General features: G+C 44.3%; 1 protein-coding gene and 1 long non-coding RNA gene across 5 annotated transcripts in view; one reads left to right on the forward strand and one right to left on the reverse strand.

The window, feature by feature from the left end:
* ASH1L (ASH1 like histone lysine methyltransferase) overlaps positions 1-22,448 on the forward strand; it is a 155,310-nt gene that overhangs the window by 98,625 nt on the left and 34,237 nt on the right. For all 3 annotated transcript variants that reach the window (XM_073323624.1, XM_073323625.1, XM_073323626.1), the window contains one exon: positions 19,587-19,681. In XM_073323624.1, coding sequence (XP_073179725.1) covers positions 19,587-19,681 — 95 coding nt within the window. The remainder of the gene's footprint in view (positions 1-19,586; positions 19,682-22,448) is intronic.
* LOC140903004 (uncharacterized) lies at positions 6,098-20,481 on the reverse strand. Of its 2 annotated transcripts, XR_012156138.1 has the most exons (5): positions 20,347-20,481; positions 14,667-14,840; positions 10,675-10,830; positions 6,819-6,893; positions 6,098-6,604 (listed from the first exon to the last, which is right to left on the reverse strand). It is a non-coding gene; the product is annotated as an uncharacterized lncRNA (long non-coding RNA). The 2 variants fall into 2 exon arrangements; XR_012156139.1 differs by lacking the exon at positions 10,675-10,830.

Here is a 22,448-nt window from a genome sequence, read left to right on the forward strand (position 1 = left end):
TACAAATTCATTGACTTCAGTGGAACTACTCGTGAGTAACTTCTTACCAGTGTGAGTAAGGGGCTTGCAATCTGGCATCTAGTATAATAGTTTTTATTTTAAAAACCACTGTGGTTTATTAAATTAATAGATTATTCCATGTCTTGGAATGATGGGACTGAATGTAATAGTAAATGGAAATGGTCCACAGAGAAGATACTCATACGCTAAAGATCTTTTCATAACCACCTAATTCCCTTTTACTGCTGTCCACTGTAATGTCCTAAATGGATTTCCCATTCTTCTCTCCAGTGTATTGTTCCTCCTTTTTTTCAGAGGGGCAACCATGGAACAATTTATCACAATATTTTTATAAGTTATTTGCTTGAATAAATATGATCACCAATTCTATCCCAGGACTAAGCTTCACCCATTTCCCTTTCTGCTACAGTAAAAGTGATTAAAGGAGGACTGACATTAGGGTGACACGAGTCACCTGAAAGTGGGCTTTGTATGATCATTTCTATTGGTTGGCCCTCTTTTCTCTTCTTTTTTTTTTTTTTTTTTTCTTTTTTCCCATCCCATCTCTGCTTGCTGGCTGAAACTTGAGACTTGCTCCTCCACTTCCCTTTTGCAAGTTAAAATCGTAAGTGGGAGAGGAATGATTCTCAACCCTTAGCCAGTAAACCAGTATTAATCAAATTATTATAACAGTTTAGTAAGTCAAAAATTGATAACAATCCAATCTTATTTTCCACCTCTTGGGCAGGCATGAATTATCATTTGGAGTTGTTGCATTTATCATTAACGCCTCTATAGCTACTATTTGGTGTTTCATTAAAAATCATAGAACTAGTAGTTGGGGAAGGAAGAGCTGTTAATACGTGTTCTTCTAGGTTTCATGTAACTTTACCCATACCCATATTTTTTTGGCTGTAAAAACGTCATGGTTTGGGAGCAAGAATGTAACTGTTATAATGACACAGCACCCTCTAGTGATGGTACAGTTAAGTGCTTGTCCATGTTTCCAGTAGAAGCCACTGTCTGCATTCTTACTTTTTTCCAATGTGGTATCGATCACTTATTCCCTTTTGCTCTTTACATTATACAACTTCAGATGTTTTGGAACCTCCAAAACTGGTTTCCCACGCTGCAGTGTGGGAGGACAATAGCAGTAGTTGCAGCTCTCTGAGCTTTGTCATTTCTGTTTGGAGCCTCTCCTTGGATCAGTTATGGGCCAACAGCTAAAAGATAGCAGAGAAAATGTTTGTAGTGCCATTGAAAGCTGTAGCCTACCATTGCAGGGGTAAGGTCTGCATTCATTTCTCTGCCTCTGCTGCCTATGCTTAGGGAATTTGAATTATATAGGTTGCTACTGTAGGATCCCACTCTTTCAACTCAACTAGGTGTAAAGGTTTTCTTACAGTAGGCTGAAGGAAGCCCAGATATGCAGTGCAGTGCATCAGTGGAGCATGAACCCTGGGAAAAGAACCAAGAATTAAAGGGATGCTGTCTAAGATCTACCTCAGCTCCTCTCTATTTCCTAGGGTGGTTTTACTGCCTGGGATAGCAAGTTTGGTATTAGTGTACAAGTGGGTTTTCCCCAGTCTTCAGCTAATGCTGGAAAAATAATAAAGGCTTTTTGCTGACGAGATGCATCCTGATTTGATATGTCCAGAAAGCATAGGCTTGGAGATCTTATCTATATTGGGGCTCATTTGGAGTCTTGCAGAAGATGAGAACCTAAGGCCTCTCCCTCCTCAGAGAAAGGGGATACTTGCTTCAGATTTTATCGGAAGCTCCCAAAACTTTAAAAAGTCTCTGAAAATACAACATGCATTACTCTTTACAGCCTCATGAGACCGATAAAAAAGTAGTTCAGTGTGTGCCTGTGCAAGCCAGAGGCCTTGAAAACAAAGGAAGATTATGGAGGCCAATCATTGCTATTCACCCAACAGGGGCTTTTGTGGAGGAGTTCAGAGTCTCTCCCATCTTCCGTTCCTAATTATATTTAATAATTGTTCTAGCTCCTGGGGGAAAATAGTTACTGTGGGATACCTCTTCTAATGGAAATTTGGAGTCACTACCTCATGCAAGAGATGTTCTTCCTACCTCGGGAGTAATGTTCCTCTGGGGATAGTATTGAAAATATATAAATATTAACTAATAGAAGCCAAGATTCTAAGGTCGGAATACATGTTGGGTCTACAATTTTCTGGCTTTTTGTTATGTGCCTGCTGGTTTCTTCGAAGTTGCATAATACTCTTGGACTTATTTATTGCCTTGTTCAGGACATTATGACAGACAGGAGATCTCTTCAGCTCATGACATGGATAACAGAGCTATCATCCAAAATAAGAACAATAAACAGCTTTTCTCATCTCTAGTGGAAGTTCTGAATTAAGGTCTGATGTATATAGCATATCTTAAAGATTGCTATCCTACTCTGCTTGAAAAAGGTTGTTGCTATCTTTCTTGGCCAAAATTTTTAATAGGGGCAAGTTGCAGATTTCCCTCATTGGGAATATGTGTGCTCATGACTCCTCCTTTAAATTGTTTGTTTGCAGAATTGCAGCCCTCCTCAGTTTTAGTTTCTTGTCCCCATGCTCCTGGGGCAATTTCCTTTCTTGGGAACAGATGAAAGAATGCTGTGATGGACAAATGGCTGTGGGCAGTCGTCTTGTGACCCTGCCAGCCATACTTCCAGCTGCACAGCAGTAGATCATCTTCTTGTGGTGCTGCCCCCACAGCTGTTTTGCCCAGACCAAAAGAAAACATAACCTCCTTTTAAGTCTAAATAAATTCTGTGAAAGCTTAACTGCCCCATGAATTTTATTTTAAGATTCACTTGTATGTCTTTAAACTATATAATACTGCATCACACTCTTCATGTTTGTGATGGCAAAGCTTTACTTTTGACCAGAGACTGAAGTTAGATGGTGTAATGGTTTGCACTCACCTCATGCAAGAGCCCCCTGGTTGAGTGCATTTGTGCCTGCAGTTTTTCCTCCGCTCACGGTGCCTCTGTCAGCTGCTGCACTTGTCAGGCAGGTCTTTGGTGACTCAGCCCTCTAGCTGAGTCACACTCTGTCATGTACATAACAAACAAGCCCCTTCCGGGGTACACGGTCCAAAACGTCCTTAAGCACTGGGCTCAGTCTTTAACAGTCCAACAAGGCCCGTCAGGGTACCCTCATATGGTCCAGCTGGGTTGCAAGGTTCCTACTTTGGTATTGAACAGCCCTCCTATGGCTTCCTCCCTGGGGGCTCCTTGCATCTCCTTGAGTCCTCAGTGATCCCAGCCTTCCTGCTGAGCCATCCCTCTTGGACTCACTTCACTGACCACAGCTCCCTGCTGAGTCATTCCCTGGGTTGCCACAGTTCTAATTCTCTTCCTTAGGGCGTAGCCACTTCCCCTAGTGTCTGGAGGGTGGTGGGGAGACCCAGCCCCACCCACTGCTCCGGGTCGCAACCCTGGGACCTTTTAAGTATAGCAGCCTCATGCTCTGTCCCTTTATTAATTGCTGCTCTATGGTTCCCTGGGCCACTTCCCTGTAGCCCATCTTTGAGTCCCAGCAGCCAGCCAGCAGCTCCTTCCTTGCTCCCCTGGTCCCTGCCAGTAACTACCTGCTTAGTCCCAGGAGAGAACCAAGAGCTGTTCTCTGGCTCTCACTGTCCCTGACAGCAACTAATCTGTCCAGCTTCTTTCAGCCCCTGCAGCCAGCCAGGAGCACCTCTTGATCCCACAGTCTGACTCTGTCCCTCAGCTCCTTTTATACAAGCCTGCTGGACCCGGATCGGCTGATCCCTGCAGCCTCTTTCCTGATTGGCTGTGTCTGATGCTGCCTCTCTAAGCAACTAGGAGGACCCTCTCCACTACCCTTTTCTGAGGTAGTTTGGTCTCCAGCAGGGGCCTCAGGGCCTAGTCCACCCTGTCACAGACTGTCTGGAGCACTTGCTCATGCCGATTCCATTCTAGGTGTGTGCGTGCCCATGTGCATAGTTGGAGATTTTTGCCTTAGCGGTATCCATAGGGTTAGCGGTAGCACCCTCTTGAGTGTTCATGTGTTGGTATATTAGGCACTGCCAACCCTATGCTCTTTCAGTTCCTTCTTACCACCCATGATGCTTGGTCGCGCCTCCTTGTCTTGCATCACAAGAGTGTTAGCTGTTCTTACAGTCCATTGTTCAGTCTCCTTTGTTCATAGTTGATAGGTACTTAGACCTTTAAGTTAAGTGTTAGAATAATTGTTTAGGAGTTAGAATCCCAGCTGAGACCTTGCCTGAGAATGGGGCATGTCCCGGAATGAGGCATGTCCCGTTCCACAGGGTTTAAGCCATGTTCATCGTGCAACCGGCAAATGCCCATTAGTGACCCCCGCGAGAGCTGTTTAAAGTGCTTTGGGGGAGTCCCACAGAAAGGATAAATGCAGGATCTGCAAATACTTTTGCCCTCAAACTCTGAAGGAGCAGGATATCCACTTGAGGGCCCTCCTGGATGCTGCTTTTCATCTGACCTCGGAGCCCTCTAGATCAGACTCTACGCCCAGAATCTCAGCGTCAGCACGCAGCGCACCACCGGCACCAGAACCCTCCCAGCACCGTTCCCCCTTCTCGGTGCCTAAGAAGCAGTTGAAGTCGACTGGCCCGCCAGCACCACAGAAAAAGGGGGCTTTGCAAAGGACCTGTGTCAGGCCACGTGCCCACCTCGGAGCTGCTTGGGAGTATCGCTGCAGTGGGACCCCCTAGTCCAGCCAGGGTCCCATCCCCAACTCCTGGGAGCGGCAGGGAGTCCCAGCCCCTAGTAGGGTCATCTGTGCCCGAAGCGGGCCCAGCAGCCAAAGAGGAGGCAGGCCAATCAACACTGAAGACGCCAAGCCAGGCAACAGACCTGGCCAAGGCCCCGGCATCTATGGGTCGGTTATGGGATTGCCCCCTAAAGCAGCAGAGCATCCCTGATCACTGGACTGCAGGCATCGGTCCCCATCACCCCGGCCTCGGACCCTGGCACCGCAGCCTCAGTCCCAGATTAGAAGACACAGGTCCCTGATGCCAAGGTCTCCGCCTGCAAGGCACGGGACACTTGAGTCGTAACACCAATTCTCATACCCATGGTACCGTCTGGCCTCTTGCCAGAGTTCACCACTGTGCAGATCACCATTGCCTAGGCAGTCTCCCAGGCATCAATTTCCCCCCGGTATGGGATCATTCCTGGTCACAGCACTGGTCTCCAGTTCCCCAGTATCGCTCTTCGGGCAGGCACCAGTCATCACCTTCTCCTTACCGGTCGCCAATGAGGGTCAGTTGGCAGACTCAGGCATCTACAGCTCTGCTCTGGTCACTGGAAGGGCAATGGTCTGAGCCTGAAGGGAAGCTCAGTCCCTCACCTATAAAAGGCAGATCACTACCGGCCCGCAAGACCAGCATGGCTCCTACGGCGATGGTGGTGTGAAGGCAGGGGCAATGGCCCGCTCAATGGCAGTACTGAAACCCATGGGGTATACCTGTTATGCTGGTCCCGTACTGCCACCTTTCCTCCCAGGCTGCATTGGACAAGCTGCCCCCAGCACAGCCAGCACATGAGTCGGAACACAGTACTGAAGCCAATGTGCAGGCAACACAGTGGGCCCCAACGCCCAAGGAGCCACTCCTGGAGAAGCAAGGGGAAACTGCTCCTTTCCCTGCTGTGCAGTCATCTTTGTCGTCTCCGGACAAAGCGGTGGCTGGCCCCTTGCAAACGAATAGCCCCTCCAACGACTTCAAGGAGCACCAGGCCCTGCTCAGAAGGGTGGCTGCCAACCTGAACTTGGAGGTCAAGGAACTGGCAGAGGAGTCAGATGACCTCTTTAATGTTAGACCCTCCTCCACCCCGGCCCAGGTTGCATTGCCGATCTACCCAGGGGTCATTAAAATTGCCACATCTGTATGGCAGACCCCCTCTTCCATTCCACCTACTTCCAACAAGGTAGAAAAGAAGTTCTATGTCCCCGCAAAGAGATTTGAGTCCCTGTACACCCACCCTCCAGCAGGATCTCTGGTCGTGTCCACTGTCAATGAAAGGGACAGGCAGGGACAGGTGAGTGGCACGCCAAAAAATAAAGATGCCAAGAGGCTGGACTTGTTTGGCAGGAAAATTTATTCGACAGCCAGCCTGCAATTTTGGGTGTCTAACTCTCAGGCCCTGCTAAGCAGGTACAACTTCAACCTGTTGAATTCCATCAGCAAGGTTAAGGAGAGCCTCCCACAGGACCGAGCCCAGGAGTTCACCGCCTTGGTGGACAAGGGCAAAGCAGTGGTGAGAGGCACCCTTCAGATGGTCTGGGACACTATGGATTCGGCAACCAGGGTAGTCACCTCTGTGGTGGTCACTCATGAGGCACAGCTCCTGGTTATAGTCCTCTGAGCTGTCCTTTGAGCAGAAGATGCAAACTACCTTTCAGGACCTTCCATTTGAGGGAGCAGGGCTCTTTTTGGAGCTGACCAGAGCATGGCTTCATGGCCTTAAAGACTCCCGTGCCACCCTCCATTCTTTGGGCCTTCACACCCCTCAGTAGGCTAGAAAGCATTTCCGTCCCCTGTCACCTCTGCCTCCATCTTGGTCCTGGGATGTCCCCCGGTCCACCTCCTACAGAAAGAAGGACAGAGACAAAGGATTTAAATGGCGTCACCCTTTGTCTTCCCATTCCTCCGTCTAGCCTGGGTCTTCTGGCCAAGGAAGCCAGAAGCAGGTGTTTTGAGGATGCCCCTGAGGACAGTGCCCCAGTCACTTCCCAGGATCCACCCCCCTACTCTTTCCTCAACCGCCTGTGCCCCTTCCGATCATCCTGGTCGTGGCTGACCTCGGACCGTTGGATGCTCGACGTAATATCTTCGGGCTACATCCTGCAGTTTGCTCCATCTGTCATGACCGGGGGCTGTTGATAAACGAGAAAAAAATCAACCTTAATGCCTGTAAAACACATAGAGTTAATTGGAACGGTCTTCGACTCTACTCAGGCCAGAGCCTTCCTCCCTGAAGCTCGGTTCCAAACCATAGCAGACATGATCTTGTGCATGCAAACCCAGCCTCTCACCAGTGCTCACACGTGCCTACGATTGTTGAGCCACATGGTGACCTGCACTTACATGGTCCGGCACACATGGCTCTGCCTCAGGCCCCTGCAGGTATGGCTGGTATCAGTCTACGTCCCTAGCAGACACAGTATGGACATTATGGTCAGGGTCCCAGACCACACTGTAACGCATGACCGGAAAGGGTTAGGGTTAGGGTCCCGCAGGATAAATGACTCAAATTCAACCCTTAAAGACATATGGGGAGATAATGTTGTGTTTTTGTATATTTACATATATATTGGTAATGGTCAACAATGTAATCAAACAGTCCCTGTCTATGCTGCATTCTGTTAATTCAGAGATCAAGAGGACATCTTAACATTTAAATAACTGGAAACATAGGATATCATCTCTCTTTGAAATCATCTGTGAAGGGTGGAAAAACAGGCAATTGCCTTATGTTAATCTGTGTGGATAATTACCGATGATGCTTAGGAAATGGGTCCACTTCAAAGTTCCCATGAATGCCGATTGTTCGCCGAAGGACTCCAAGCTGTCAAAGAAGGCCTGAAACTGTGTAAAAAATGGCGTGGGTCCTGATCCTGTTTATCGCAGATCTGCTTGAGGTTTCATGCAGCGGAAGCCTAAGCCATAGGGACTGAGATCCCAGCACTGACTGGACCACCCTGAATGTAAACATTGGACTATAACCTGTGTACTATTTCTGAAAAAACTCTTTGCATCTACAAAGCTCACCATCTCTGCTATGAATCTGAATCTCAAGATTGTTCTCAAGTCTGTATGTATACTGATCTTTTAACCATACTCTCTTTTCTTTTTTTAATAAATTCTAGTTTAGTTAATAATAATTGGTTGTAACCGCGTATTTGGGTAAGTTCTAGAATATTCATTAACCTGGGAGGTAATGTATCCGATCCTTTGAGATTGGTAGAAGTTTTTTATGTGATGTATAAAATTTTCAGTAATCCTCCTCATATTTGACTTGGGTGTCTAGGTGGAGGCCTACGGCTGGGTTACTGCAAGTGAACTGTGTTGTTGGCTTCTTGGCAACCAGTGAGGTAATATAGAAGCTGTTTTGTGCTGACTTGGTAAATCTAAGTATTGGAATATTACACCAGCTGAAATATCCAGCTTTGGGTATTGTCTGCCCTATTCTTTGCAGTTCACCCTAATTGAGTGACCTCAGTTGGCTCCTCTGGGACTCCGGTCATACACCTACTGTCATCACTCACATGATGGCAGAATCCTGCATTGGTGTTGGAGGGGGTTCCCTTCACAGCTCCATCCCCATCCATGACCCTCGTCTCCAGTGCCACAGACCAGGTGTGGGGAGCCCACCTGGGCTATCTCAGCATGCAGGGTTGTTCGTCGAGTCACGATCACTCCCTACACATCAACGTCAGGGAGCTCAGAGCAGTTTGACCTGGCCTCTCAAGCCTTCCTACCTCACATAAAAAGCAGGGTAGTCCAGGTCCTGACAGACAATACTGCAGCTGTGTTCTGTATCGACAGGCAAGGTGGGACCAGGTCATCTGCACTTTGCCAGGAAGCCCTCCAGCTCTGGAACTTCTGTGTACAACACGCCATCATAGCCGCACACCTCCCCGGGGCGAGGAATGCCTTGGCAGATCGCCTCAACAGGATCTTCTTGTCTCACCGCGAATAGTCCCTCCATCAGGAGGTGACCAGCTTCATCTTCCAGAAGTAGGGAACTCCCTGGGTGGACTTGTTCGCGTCCAGACAGAACAAGAAATGCAATGTTTCCTGCTTGATTTGGGGGATCGACAGAAGCTCCCTGTCAGATGCTTTTCTGCTCCCGTGGTCAGGGGCTTTTTTATACGCCTTCGGTCCGGTGCCGCTGATTCTCGGAGTCCTCATGAAAATCGAGCAGGACAGGGTGACGGTAATTGTCATATCACTGGCCTGGCTGCACCAGCACTGGTTCGGCACGCTGCTGGACCTCTCGGTGGTTGCTCTGTTACGGCTGCAGCTCAGGTCAGTCCTGCTGTTCCAAAACCACGGTAGTCTTCTGCATCTGAACCTGGCGGTGCTGCACCTGATGGTGTGGCTGCTGCATGGTTAAATACAGAGGAGCAGGAGTGCTTGGTTGCTGTCCAGCAGGTCCTTCAAGGCAGCAGAAAGCCCTCCACCAGAGTGACCTACCTGGCCAAATGGAAGCGGTTCACTTATTGGACTTATTGAAAAGTATTCAGCCCGACCAGACCTCGCTCCATTTGATCCTGGACTACCTTCTGCATCTCAAGTTCCAAGGCCTGTCCCTTTCATCTATCAAGGTCCACTTGGCCGCTATTTCGGCCTTCCGTCCGCCACTCGAGGGTGGGTCGGTTTTCGCCCAGGACATGACTGCCAGGTTCCTCAGTGGTCTCAAGTGCCTTTACCTGAACGTCAGGGACCCCGTTCCACAGTGGGACCTGAATCTTGTGCTGTCACGGCTCATGGGACCGGCCTCCACCCGCTGGGTCTCCGAGATTAGGGCACTTACCTCGGAACCGCCTTACACAGTCTTCTACAAAGACAAGGTCCAGCTGCAGCCACACCTGGCTTTCCTGCCCAAGGTGGTCTCACAGTTTCATATGAGCCAGGACATTTACTTACCTGTCTTTTTTCCAAAGCCGCATAAGTTGGAGGAGGAGTGTAGATTGCATTCCCTAGATGTCAGGCAGGCGCTAGCCTTCTTCATTGAAAGGACCAAGCCATTCTGCAAGTCGACGCAATTGTTCATCATGGTGGCCAACAGGATGAAAAGTCGTCCAGTGTCCACTCAAAGAATTTCTTCTCGGATCACTCCCTGCATTTGTTGCTGCTACAACCAGGCACTGGTGCCACCTCTGGCGATTGTCACCACCCACTCAACCAGGGTGCAAGCATCGTCAGCAGTTTTCCTAGCCCAAGTGCTTATCCAGGACGTCTGTAGGGCAGCCACCTGGTCATCTGTCCGCAGGTTCATGTCCCATCATGCACTTAGCAGGCCCAGGATGAGGCTGACTTCAGTAGAACAGTACTTAAAGCTGCTAAACTCCGAGGATACTGCTTGTGAGTCACCTACAATGGAATTGACATGAGGAAGCACTTGAAGAAAAAATGGTTACCTACCTTTTTGTAAATGTTCTTCGAGATTTGTTTGTCATGTCCATTCCATTACCCACCCTCCTACCCCTCTGTCGGAGTTGCCAGCAAAAAGGAACTGAGAGGGTGTAGAGTCGGCAGCACCTAATATACCACTTGAGGGCGCTACAGCCGACCCTATAGATACCACTAAGGCAAAAATCTCCGATGACTGTGCACATGGTCGCGCACACACCTAGAATGGAATGGACATGAGCAACACATCTCGAAGAACAACAGTGACAAAAGGGTAGGTAACCATTTTTTCTTTTACTTTGATGATTTTCCCCTTGGTGTAACAGAATGTAGCTACAGGTTTCTTCAAGTTTCACTTTGCTGCCTACAGAGTTCTAACCCCTGGGAAGTAAGGGAAGACAGTAGTGGAAGAGAGTGAGGAAGGAGAAGAACAGAAATGGAGAAGTTAACAGGTTAAAGACCATAAAGAAGGGGAGTAGGAGTAAAATAAAACAGCATTTCTGGTTGCATTACCCTTACCATCTGACTGGGAGTAGCGGGGTTCTAGAGGCCTCACATTCAACCCTTGAAGATCACCAAGTGCTTCATGCCAGACTACAGCAGCCACTCTGACTAACTACTGCTGATGGCTTTTAAAGAGAGTCCCATTTAGTCCACTGCTGAGAAGAATGGTAACTGCAAGGTAGAAGGTGCCAAGTATCAGAGGGGTAGCCATGTTAGTCTGTTTCCACAAAAACAACAAGGAGTCCGGTAGTACCTTAAAGACTAACATTTATTTGGGCATAAGCTTTCCTGGTTTAAAAAAACACTTCTTCGGAACTGGGGTTTTATACCTACGAAAACTTATGCCCGAATAAATCTGGTAGTCTTTAAGGTGCCACCGGACTCCTCGTTGTTTTTGCAAGGTAGAGCTTTTATATTTATATCCACAAAGAAGCAAACCAAATTGTGGGAAGGGATGATAGCGAGAGGAATCCTCCCTTCTCTACCCCGATTATATTTTTACTTAGCTATCTGTGAAAAAGCCATTTCCACAGAGTCCCATCAAAGCTTTTCTGTTGTAACTGTCATGGGGAATCATTTCCCTGGTGACTGTAGAAAAGTTATTTGGGCCCTAATCTAGTGCTCATGTCTGTGAAGGAAAATGGGTGTGGCATGTGCTGCCTGTTTGGAGAGTCCCCAGTCTGTAATGCTCGCCTTCAGCTAGAATAGTTCTTTGTACTCACTTACTGGGGGAAATACTTCATAAAGTGTAAGGCATAGAAATAATTAGATGCTTGTCCTCATCAATAACATGCAGCAGACTGGCTCCAGCAGGCATTTGTATCAGTGACTGTGAGAACACAGTCAGCTCTGCACTGGGAATTCCTACTGCATTTACCATCTGTACTGAGGTTTATCTGTTTACTAAACTTCCATCTTTGGTCCAAAAAGAAAACTGACTCTTCCCTGATAAAACCATCTCCACAGAAAGCAGCCCAGTTGGCACCCAGGGAACCCTACTTTTGCGTTTCTGAGACGCCATCATTTATGAAATGAAAGAGAGAAGCCTTCCCATAAAGATCATTGATAAAAACAAAAACAAAACCTTCATTTCCTCCCACAAACTCCTACCCAACATAACTCAGTGTCTTTTATCGTCCCAGTGTGAACACATGGGCATGTTGCTGTTGACTTATGCAACACATTCCCCTGATGTATGGTGTTATGAGACGTTCCTTTGAACTCACTTGTACCGTATTTATGTTTATAAAATATGAATCTTAACTCCCATTATATGTGGCTTCTCATCTTTGACTTTGTGTTTAACTTTCCTTTTCATTAAAATTCACCCTTACCAAGATAACACATCCAGATCTTACACCCTTTCCAAGTCAGTAGCGTTTGCACCTAACGTTAACCCTTTAGAAACTACAGAGAAACAGGCACATATTTTTATATAAGTAAAAATTTATCATCTCCTTAGAGTATCCTCCATTTGTGTGTAATATCTGAACTGCCAAACCAGAATTTCATGAAGTCCAATATCCAGTCTGTATTAGTGGAGAGTACCATATGCTTCAGAGGAAGGGCTAGAATCTCTAGAATCAACATTACAGAATAACCTGCCTTTAGGAGAAGTTTCATAGACTTTAAGGTCAGAAGGGACCATTATGATCATCTAGTCTGACCTCCTGCACAGTACAGGCCATTGAATCTCACCCACCCACTCCTGTAACAAACCCCTGACCTATGTCTGAGCTATTGAAGTCCTCAACTCGTGGTTTAAAGACTTCAAGGTGCAGAGAATCCTCCAGCAAGTGACCCGTGCCCCACGCTGCACAGGAAAGTGAAAAACCCCCAGGGCCTCTGCCAGTCTGCCCTGGAGGAAAATTCCTTCCTGACCCCAAATATGGTGATCAGCTAAACCCTGAGCATGTGGGCAAGACTCACCAGCCAGACACCCAAGAAAGAATTCTCTGTAGTAGCTCAGATCCCACCCTATCTAGTGTCCCATCACAGGCCATTGGGCATATTTACCGCTAATAGTCAAAGATCAATTAATTGCCAAAATTAGGCTATCCCATCATACCATCCCCTCTATAAACTTGTCAAGCTTAATCCCTTGAGGCCAGATATGTCTTTTGCCTCCACCGCTCCCCTTGGAAGGCTATTCCAGAACTTCACTCCTCTGATGGTTAGAAACCTTCGTCTAATTTCAAGTCTAAACTTCCTGTTGGCCAGTTTATATCCATTTGTTCTTGTGTCCACATTGGTACTGAGCTTAAATAATACCTCGCCTGATGTTTCCCAAGTCCAGATTAGCTTTTTTCACAGGCTCATAGTCATCCTGTGATCAACCAACACTCTGAGGCCCTTCTCCTCCTCTGTTACTTCCAAGTGATGCATCCCCAGTTTATAACAAAAATTCTTGTTATTAATCCCTAAATGTATGATCTTGCACTTTTTCACTATTAAATTTCATCCTCTTACTATTACTCCAGTTTACAGGGTCATCCAGATCTTCATGAATGATATCCCGGTCCCTCTCTGTATTGGCAATACCTCCCAGCTTCGTGTTGTCCGCAAACTTTATTAGCACATTACAGTGGCTTCTCATATAGAAGTCTTTCCAGGCCTTTAATAATTTTGGCCTTCTATCTCTTGTACCCCTTTAATTTCTACTGCATCCTTTTTGAGAAATAGTTGACCAGAACTGAACACAGAACTAGAGATCAGGGTATGCCATCTATTTATATAATGGCATCATTACCTTTTTCAGCATTAATTTTCTGTTGCAACTTAGCATTTTGTTTGCTTTATTAACCACCACTGCACTTTAAACAGAAGCTTTCACTGATCTGTGCACACTGGTGTTCAGTTGTTTTTCCAAAATGGTTACAGTTAATTTAAAGCAGTGGTTTTCAAACTTATTTGATCGCCCCCTCCCTCAAACAACCAATGAAATTGTTACATGCAAATTATCTATAGGGTAAGGATGGTAATTGGTTGAGTTACCTTTGATATCACAGTGGTCTAAGCCTCTTGGCATGGCATAGCTGCATGCCTTATTGTAGCTGAAACCCCATGCTGTCTCAGGGTGTTGATTATAAAGTCAAAATGGCTGAGAATTTAATAATTTGACGGTAACAGAATGCAAATCTCAGTGATGTTTGAACAAGATGATAAATCTAAAAAGCAGAGCTCTCAACCATGCTTGTAGCTGTTTCCATCACTTCACACTGACTCAACAGACATTCTAGGCTTCAGAGTGACACACCTGGAATCTTTATATACAGATTTAAAAAACACAGGTTCTAGTCTGGAACTTTGGGGCACCCCACTGCTAACTTTTGCCAGGTTGAAAATTCATCATTTATCCCTACTCTTTTTATTTTCTGACTCTTAGCCAATTTCTGCTCACTGACCTATGCCCACGTAGCTTCCTGAATAGTCTCTTGAGTGACTTTGAAGACTTCTCGAAAGTCCAGATAAATTGTCATGCAGTCCTCCTTTATCTATTATTTTGTTGACACTTTTCAGAGAATTCTATTATATTGGAGAGACATATTTTTTCCTTATTTAAGCCATGCTGGTTTGTCCCTATCCTATTATTTTTCATGCAGGTGTTTTATAATTCTGTCTTTAATTATCCATTCACTCAGTTTTCCTTGTACTGGAGGGAAAGCAGGGTATATTTTCTACCCTCCGCTTGTCTGGCACGGCAGCTTTTTTTAATGAAAAATTGCATATTTTTGTTAGGAACTCAGACCCTCCTTAAATTCCTTGTACTCTCGTTATTTTACCTGTAAAAAACTGTGCATACCTGTGGCACTATATAAATAATAAGAAAATATACTGAAACTGTTTGACTTTTGTATTTTCATATTAAATAATAATAATAATTAATAATAAACATGAATAATGCTTTGCACTTATAAAGCATTTGCACCTTTCATCCAAGGATCTCCAAGCATACTAAAAAGGTGGGTAAATATATACCCATTATACAGGTGGGGAAAGTAACTCACCTTTTGCAGGTCCTCTTTAAGAAGTTAGTGGCAGAGCCACTTGCATCTTTATTTTATATGATGTTTGATACAGTAAAGATCCTTGGTGATTGGAGGAAAGCAGATGATATGCCAATTTTTGAAAAAGCTTGCAAGGAAGAGGCTGTTAACTGCAGACCAATAACTGAATTCTGTCTGAAAGAACATATTGGAATGGTTTATTAGGAAAGAAATTGTGCATCACTTAGCTGAAAATGCACACGTTCAATATGAATATATCATATCAAACAATACAGTATTTGATGTCCAAAGACTCACTCGTGCCTTTTAGGCTGTAGCCTGTGTGCTCCAAGGGATCATCAGGTAGCATTTTGCCACCAAGAGGAGTTTTATGTCTCTTGGAGCTCCCCATGCTCGAGGGAGCAGTATGTGCTCAGCTTGACTAGTGTGCAGAAAAGTGAGTCCCCACATCTTTTAGCTTGGCTGTCACCACTGGTGGTGCTGCAAGCAGTAGTCTTTGCAACTCAGGGAAGTCCATGGACAGCATTGTGTCTGGGTTCTGTTCAGGGGATGAAAAGGTTGGGGAGGCTCCTGAACATAGGTGCTGTGGCTGGTCACAGTCTTGCCCCAAATGAAATGAAAACAGGAGAGGTAATTGTCACAATGGAGGCTAAAATTATTTCACTGGGTAATTGTGATGTGGAAGATATTTTTCAGTCTCAGGAAACATGCATGTATATGAAGATATCTAACCAAAATATGGAATATTCATTATAAGTTAGATGACAGAGAGAAAGAAAGTGGGTGAAGGGTGGTGGTGTGTAATACTCATGAATGCCAGAAGAGAACCAACATGATGTTAGGCTACATACATCATAAGTAAATTAGGGAAATGTGGTCTTTAGTGAAATTACTATAAGGTGGATGCAAAATTGGTTGAAAGACCATACACAGAGTAGTTATCCAGTGGTTCACTGTCAAACCTGGTGGACATATCAGATCACAGGGGTTTGTCTTGGGTCCAGTACAATTCAGTATTTTCATTAGCTGCTTGGAGGACTGGAAGGGACCTCAAGAAGTCATCTAGTCCAGTCCCCTGTGCTGAGGCAGGACCAAGTAAACCTCCTAAACAATTTCTGACAGGTGTTTGTTCAGTCTGTTCTCAGAAACCTCCAATGATGGGAATTCCACGACCTCCCTTGGAAACTTATTCCAGAACTTAACCACCCTTATAGTTAGAAAGTTTTTCCTAATATTTAACCTAAATCACCCTTGCTGTAGGTTAAGCCCGTTACTTCCTGTTTTATCTTCAGTGGACATGGAGAACTATTGATCACCATCCTCTTTATAACAGACCTTAACATATTTGAAGACTTTTCTCAGGTCTCTTCTTTTATCAAGACTAAACATGTCCTGTTTTTTTAACCCTTTCTCGGAGGTCAGATTTTCTAAACCTTATCATTTTTGTTGGTCACCTCTGGACTCTCTCCAGTCCATCCACATCTTTCCAAAAGTGTCGTGCCTAGAATTAGACACAGCACTCCAGCTGAGGCCTCACCAGTGCTAAGTAGAGCAAGACAGTCCTCTAGTGTCTTACACACAACACTTGTCGATACACTCCTAAATATTAGCCTTTTCCACAACTCCTTCACATTGTTGACTCATTCAATTTGTGATCCACTGTAACCACCAGATCTTTATCAGCGGAACTACCACCTACCCAATTATTCCCCGTTTTGTAGTTTTGCATTTGATTTTTCCTTCCTTAGTGACGTACTTTGCAGTTGTCTTTATTGAACTTCATGTTGTTGATTTCAAACCGGTTCTCCAATTGTCAGGGCAGTTTTGAATTCTAATCCTGTCCTCCAAAGTGCTTGCAACCCATCCCAGCTTGGTGTCCTCTGCAAATTTGATAAACATACTAACTACTCCATTATCCAAGTAATTAATTATAATATTTAATAGTATCGGACCCAGGACTGACCTCTATGGGACCCCACTAGATACACCTTCACAGTCTGGCAGCAAACCGTTGATAACTACACTTTGACTGTGGTCTTTCAACCAGATGTGCACCACCTTGTAGTAATTTCACTTAGGCAACATTTCCCTAGTTTGCATATGAGAATGTCACGTGGGACTATGTCAGAAGTCTTACTAAAATCAACATATAGCACACTGACTGCTTCCACCTTATCCACTAGGCCAGTAACACTGTCAAAGAATGATGATGTAGAAGCAAATGCATACATGAGTTTGAAGCAAAGTTGGATATATACTCGGAATTAAGTAACAAATGTAAGTGTATCTAGAAGGTAGAACAATGGACTCGGAGTGATGGTACTTCAGTTCCATTCCTGGATCTGCCACTGATTCACTGTGTGATATTGAGAAAGTTGCTTAATCTACCCGTGCCTCAGTTTCCTTGTCTATAGGATGGGGATCATCCTGATTTTTTCTCAAGTAATAAAGTGCTTGGATGAAAGGCCCTAAGAGCAAAGTACAATAATAATATAAAAGAGGTGGAAGAATGGTTCTGCGCATAAGGCGCTGCTTTGGGACTTCATGTTCACTTCCCTGCTCTGCCATAGACTTCCTCTGTGACCTTGGCAAATCACTTAATCTCTCAGTCTCAATTCTCCATATGTAGAATTGAGTTGTTAATACTTTTTCCCACCCTTTGTTTTTTTATTTATTTAGATCCTAAACCTGCAAAAACTCTTGCACATGCTTAACTTTATGCATTCAAATAGTCTCATTGACTTTTAGCAATTGAGGGTACTCAACCACTGGAACAGATTACCAAGGGATATGGTAAATTCTCCATTACTTAAAATCTTTAAATCAGGGGTTGGCAAACTTTCAGAAGTGGTATGCCGAGTCTTCATTTATTCACTCTAATTTAAGGTTTCGCGTGCCAGTAATACATGTTAACTTTTTTAGAGGGTCTCTTTCTATAAATCTATAATATATAACTAAACTATTGTTGTATATAAACTAAATAAGATTTTAAACTGTTTAAGAAGCTTCGTTTAAAATTAAATGCAAATGCAGAGCCCCCCGGTCCGGTGGCCAGGACCCGGGCAGTGTGAGTGCCACTGAAAATCAGCTCGCGTGCCATCTTTGGCACACGTGCCATAGGTTGCCTACTCCTGCTTTAAATCAAGATATATGCTCTAATTCAATCACGAGTTGTTGGACTAGGTGCAGGAATTCACTGGGTTAAATTTGATGGCTTATGTTATGCCAGAGGTCAAATAGATGATCCTAATGTTTTTTTCTTACCTGAAAATCTAACTCTGTTACTTGCATGAATAAAGTTAAGTACATATGTCTTAGAAAAATCAAAGCCTTCAACTATAAACTCTTCAGCACGGGGAGTGTCTCATAATGTACAACACCCAGCATAACAAGTCCCACATCCAAGTTGGGGTATCTGGCTGCTATTGTAATACAGATAATAAATAATAACTAAATGAGTGAATATACTTGCCGAATAAATACACCTTCTGTTAGATAAGAGAGGTATTGACAGAAAGGGCTGAAGAAGGAGTAGAACCACTGGTTTTCTCCATCCATAAATCCTCTTTCTAGCCCTCAGAAATTCTTATTGGCTGTTGTCCCTTTAAACTCTGGTATCAATGTCAAGTTGGGTTTTTTTTAATTGATGACTAAACATTCCATTTTCTGATTCAGTACCCTTTATATACTGTGCCATAGTATGTTGTTTAAAATTTTTCTTTAAATAAAAGTAAGAATTTTTCTGTCCCCCTGCTCATGTTTAGATGGGCCTGGTGAGTATGCCTCAGACCTACAATACCAAATGTGCACAGGCTCACTTCTTTCCCTCCCCTTTTCCTCTGCTGGTTGCTGTCTGTTTAGTTTCAGCACTTCTGCTGTTTTACTGGTTAACAAACTCTTGAAGGGTTTGGAGGAGGACATATGCAGTCAACAAAACAGTGAAACTGACTATACACAAAATGCTATCAAATGCACTAAGTGAGCAAACTGAAAAAAGCGTATATTATTTTATTTAATCTCTTACCTTTTTTGTTCTAGTAATCTTGGACATTATTTATAACAACTGTAGGTACAAATATTGAGATGGAAATGTGATTTTTTCAAGTCGATGTTTTCCCTTTCAGTATTGTCCACAAAGAAATTATACAATTAAAAATAATTTTGACCATTAGTCTTGAAACAGGTAGGTTAGATCTACTTGGAAAACATCTTGGAAAGTTGATTTAGGCTTTTGGAGTTTGTATCTTCTTTAGTCCATGTAAATATGACATGTAAAAATAACCTATATGAGCCCAGGTTACAATTTTCAAAATAAAAGGAGTACTTGTGGCACCTTAGAGACTAACCAATTTATTAGAGCATAAGCTTTCGTGAGCTACAGCTCACTTCATCAGATGCATATCGTGGAAACTGCAGCAGACTTTATATATACACAGAGAATATGAAACAATACCTCCTCCCACCCCACTGTCCTGCTGGTAATAGCTTATCTAAAGTGATCATCAGGTGGGCCATTTCCAGCACAAATCCAGGTTTTCTCACCCTCCACCCCCCCACACACAAATTCACTCTCCTGCTGGTGATAGCCCATCCAAAGTGACAACACTTTACACAATGCGCATGACAATCAAGTTGGGCTATTTCCTGCACAAATCCAGGTTTTCAAAATAGTATGCCTAAAGATACCTACATTCCTATTTAGACACTGAAATACAAGTGGCCTGACCTTCAGAAGCCCTGAATCCCAGAAAAGGCCTGATTTTCAAGAGTGGTAGGGGTCCAGAAAAGTGGTACAGACCATTACTGTCTGACAGACTAGAGGATTAATACCTTCATTAGCATAGAAAGTGTTGTTTTCACAAGTGATAAAACTCTTTCTCACTCTGGCTTTCTCTGCTTCTTTCTGCCTCTCATTCTCAGCCCAAAGAGCCGCCTGATCCAATTAAAGAAAGAGAAGCTGGAGTACACTCCTGGAGAGCATGAACATGGATTGTTCCCAGCTCCTATTCATGTTGGTGAGTACTTCATATATGTTTTCTATTGCTGAGAATCAAGTGCCACTCCTCAGGTTGGGGGTTAAACTTTTCCATTTAGATTTTCTGTTCTCTCTCTCTCTCTCCTTTTCCTCTCCACTTTTTTCTGCCTTTTTCTTGTAGAGTCACTCATTTCCCCTGCTCTTTAACTGTCAGAAGTCATACTTATTCACTCTGTGCTCTGTGAACTGTCTTTAGTCTAACAGTTCAGACTGAAGGGCACTCTGTGTGTTAGGTTTGTTTTTGTAGAAATGGCTTTGTAGCTGTTCAACAACCAAAGTTTCTTGTCCCCAAAATTGTATCAAACTCATTTGATTCAGACTCTGAATGCTTTCATCATTCAGAGGTCTATGGGAACAAGATGGACTATATGAGAACTACAATAAAAGCTTCAATTATTTTTTGGATTTTACTGTTTGCAATTTTTCTGTTTACTCTACATTGTCAAGATCTTAATCTAGTTTTCATACTGGTTTATCAGTCAGAAAATAAATGTTACTCTTTAAACATTATATACTTTGCTTAAATGTTGTACAATAATTTTCTTTTCAAAGCAGTATTAAAGTAGGATGGAAACCAGTAAAATAATGAACACCTGTTATATCGCTAAAACAAAACACAAACATTAATAAATCCTTCCCACATACCTGTGAATGTTTTTAGCTTCCACTTTCTAGATGAGGAAAGGGTAGATACAGAGAGGTTAAGTCACTTGCTCAAAGTCATACAGGTTGAAATTCACCTTTGTGCAGAAGGCAAGTGCAAGACGTGCATCACTTCAGTCCTATTTTGAGAGTTTAAATAAGACTTAAGTGATGGGTAGGTCTTGTGCTGACTCTCTTTCACAAAGGTCAGTTACCCCCCAATGTGCTAGTGGTAGCGTTAGGATTAGAACCCAACAAATTCCTGGCTCTTAGTCACATACTCAGACTACAAGATTATACTGCTTCAAACTAGTTTATAGTTTGACATTAGGACTTCCAGACTGAGGGCTTTCACAAACAGGTCACTTCCCAGTATAGCAGCAACCAATCTAAAATTACTTTTGAACACAATTGTCTAGAGCACTAAGCAGAGCACATAGGTTACTCCTGAGGGCATTCTGCGCCAAAAAAAATAAAGTTCTGTGCACAATATTTTTAAATTCTGCAAATTTTATTTGTCAAATAAACGTGGAGGCTCCAGCATGGCATTGGGAAGCACAGGCCACTGGCTGGTGATCACAGGTGATCACGGGCCCTTGTTGGAGGGTTCTGGGTGCAATGGTAATAGGACTTTGCAGGGGGGGTCCAGGTGAAGGTGGGTGGTGCTCTGTGGGGAGGGGAGTCTTGGTATAGGGGGTATAGAGATTGGCTGAGGGAGTCTCGATGTGGGGAGTTCAGATGCTGAGGGAGTGAGACTCAGTGGGGTGGGGATCCAGGTGCAACTGGTTGGGGCTTGGTGGGGTGGGGATCTGGGTGGTCCAGATGCAGGGGGAGTGGGGCTCATCACGGGGTTCTGAGTACAGGGGGTGAGACTCAGCAGGAGGGTCTGGTATGAGGGGGTTTGGATGCATGGGGTTTGGGCAGATGGGAGAGCAGCTCACTGTACAGGGATCCTTCCCCCTGCAGCTGAGGAGCGATGGGTGCAGGATGCAGAGGAGAGGGGAAGTTTGCAGAGCTTTCTGCATACAAGCGAAAAATCTGGGTGTGGGTCTAACCCGGCCCCAGATGCCATGCAGGGGAAGAGGAAGTCCAATCCTCCCCAGCCCAGTCCAGACTAGCAGCTGATCCCGGCACAGGGTAGGAGCCACCAGCCTGGTATTCCCCAGTTCCAAGTGATTTACCTCTCTGCCAACTGCCCTGGGCACACAAAACATACTGTTGGAGAGGGTTGCATGACCGTTCTTGTGGCTTCCCTTTGCTTCTCCATCAGAAAATCATTTTTCTGCAGGGGAGCAAAGAAATCTGTGGGGGGACAGGTTTCAGAGTAACAGCCGTGTTAGTCTGTATTCGCAAAAAGAAAAGGAGTACTTGTGGCACCTTAGAGACTAACCAATTTATTAGAGCATAAGCTTTCGTGAGCTACAGCTCACTTCATCAGATGCATCTGATGAAGTGAGCTGTAGCTCACGAAAGCTTATGCTCTAATAAATTGGTTAGTCTCTAAGGTGCCACAAGTACTCCTTTTCTTTTTGTGGGGGGACATAAATTCTGCACGTGCGCAGTAGTGCAGAATTCCCCCAGGAGTAATAGGTGCAAACTCCCTGTGTTCTATTGATTTGTATTACAACATTACACTGGGAAAAGGGGTTTGTAGGGAACTTTGCATTGTTCAGACAGAATGTTTGTGCCACCAAATGTTTTTGTTTGATTAGAATGTCTCCTTTAGCCAAGCACTTGTGTGTTGTGTTGTGTTGTGGGTTAGCTTATTTAATGAAACAGCAGCTGAAGGATATGACAGATCTTCATGTGTAAATCAATAACCATGAACTTTTAAGAATTCAAATTTCAGAATTAAAGGTATTAACAAGAAATCTGTGAACTTTCTCAATAAATTCCTCCTTTTTTATTAGTTCATGTGGCTTTGTCCCACAATTGAACTGTCTCCCTAGAGGCTCAGGTTTAGTATGCAATGCAATGATCCTGTTCTCTTTTTTCCACACAAAGCCATAACCTCCAGTTTATTTGTACCAGCAGACACAAACAAACTTCTGCAATAAAGATAAGGCAGCTTTAATTACTCTGTATTGGGTAGCTGGAGAGTGGTA

Source organism: Lepidochelys kempii, chromosome 24 (genome assembly GCF_965140265.1).
Source record: "Lepidochelys kempii isolate rLepKem1 chromosome 24, rLepKem1.hap2, whole genome shotgun sequence".
NCBI classification, from domain to species: Eukaryota; Metazoa; Chordata; order Testudines; family Cheloniidae; genus Lepidochelys; species Lepidochelys kempii.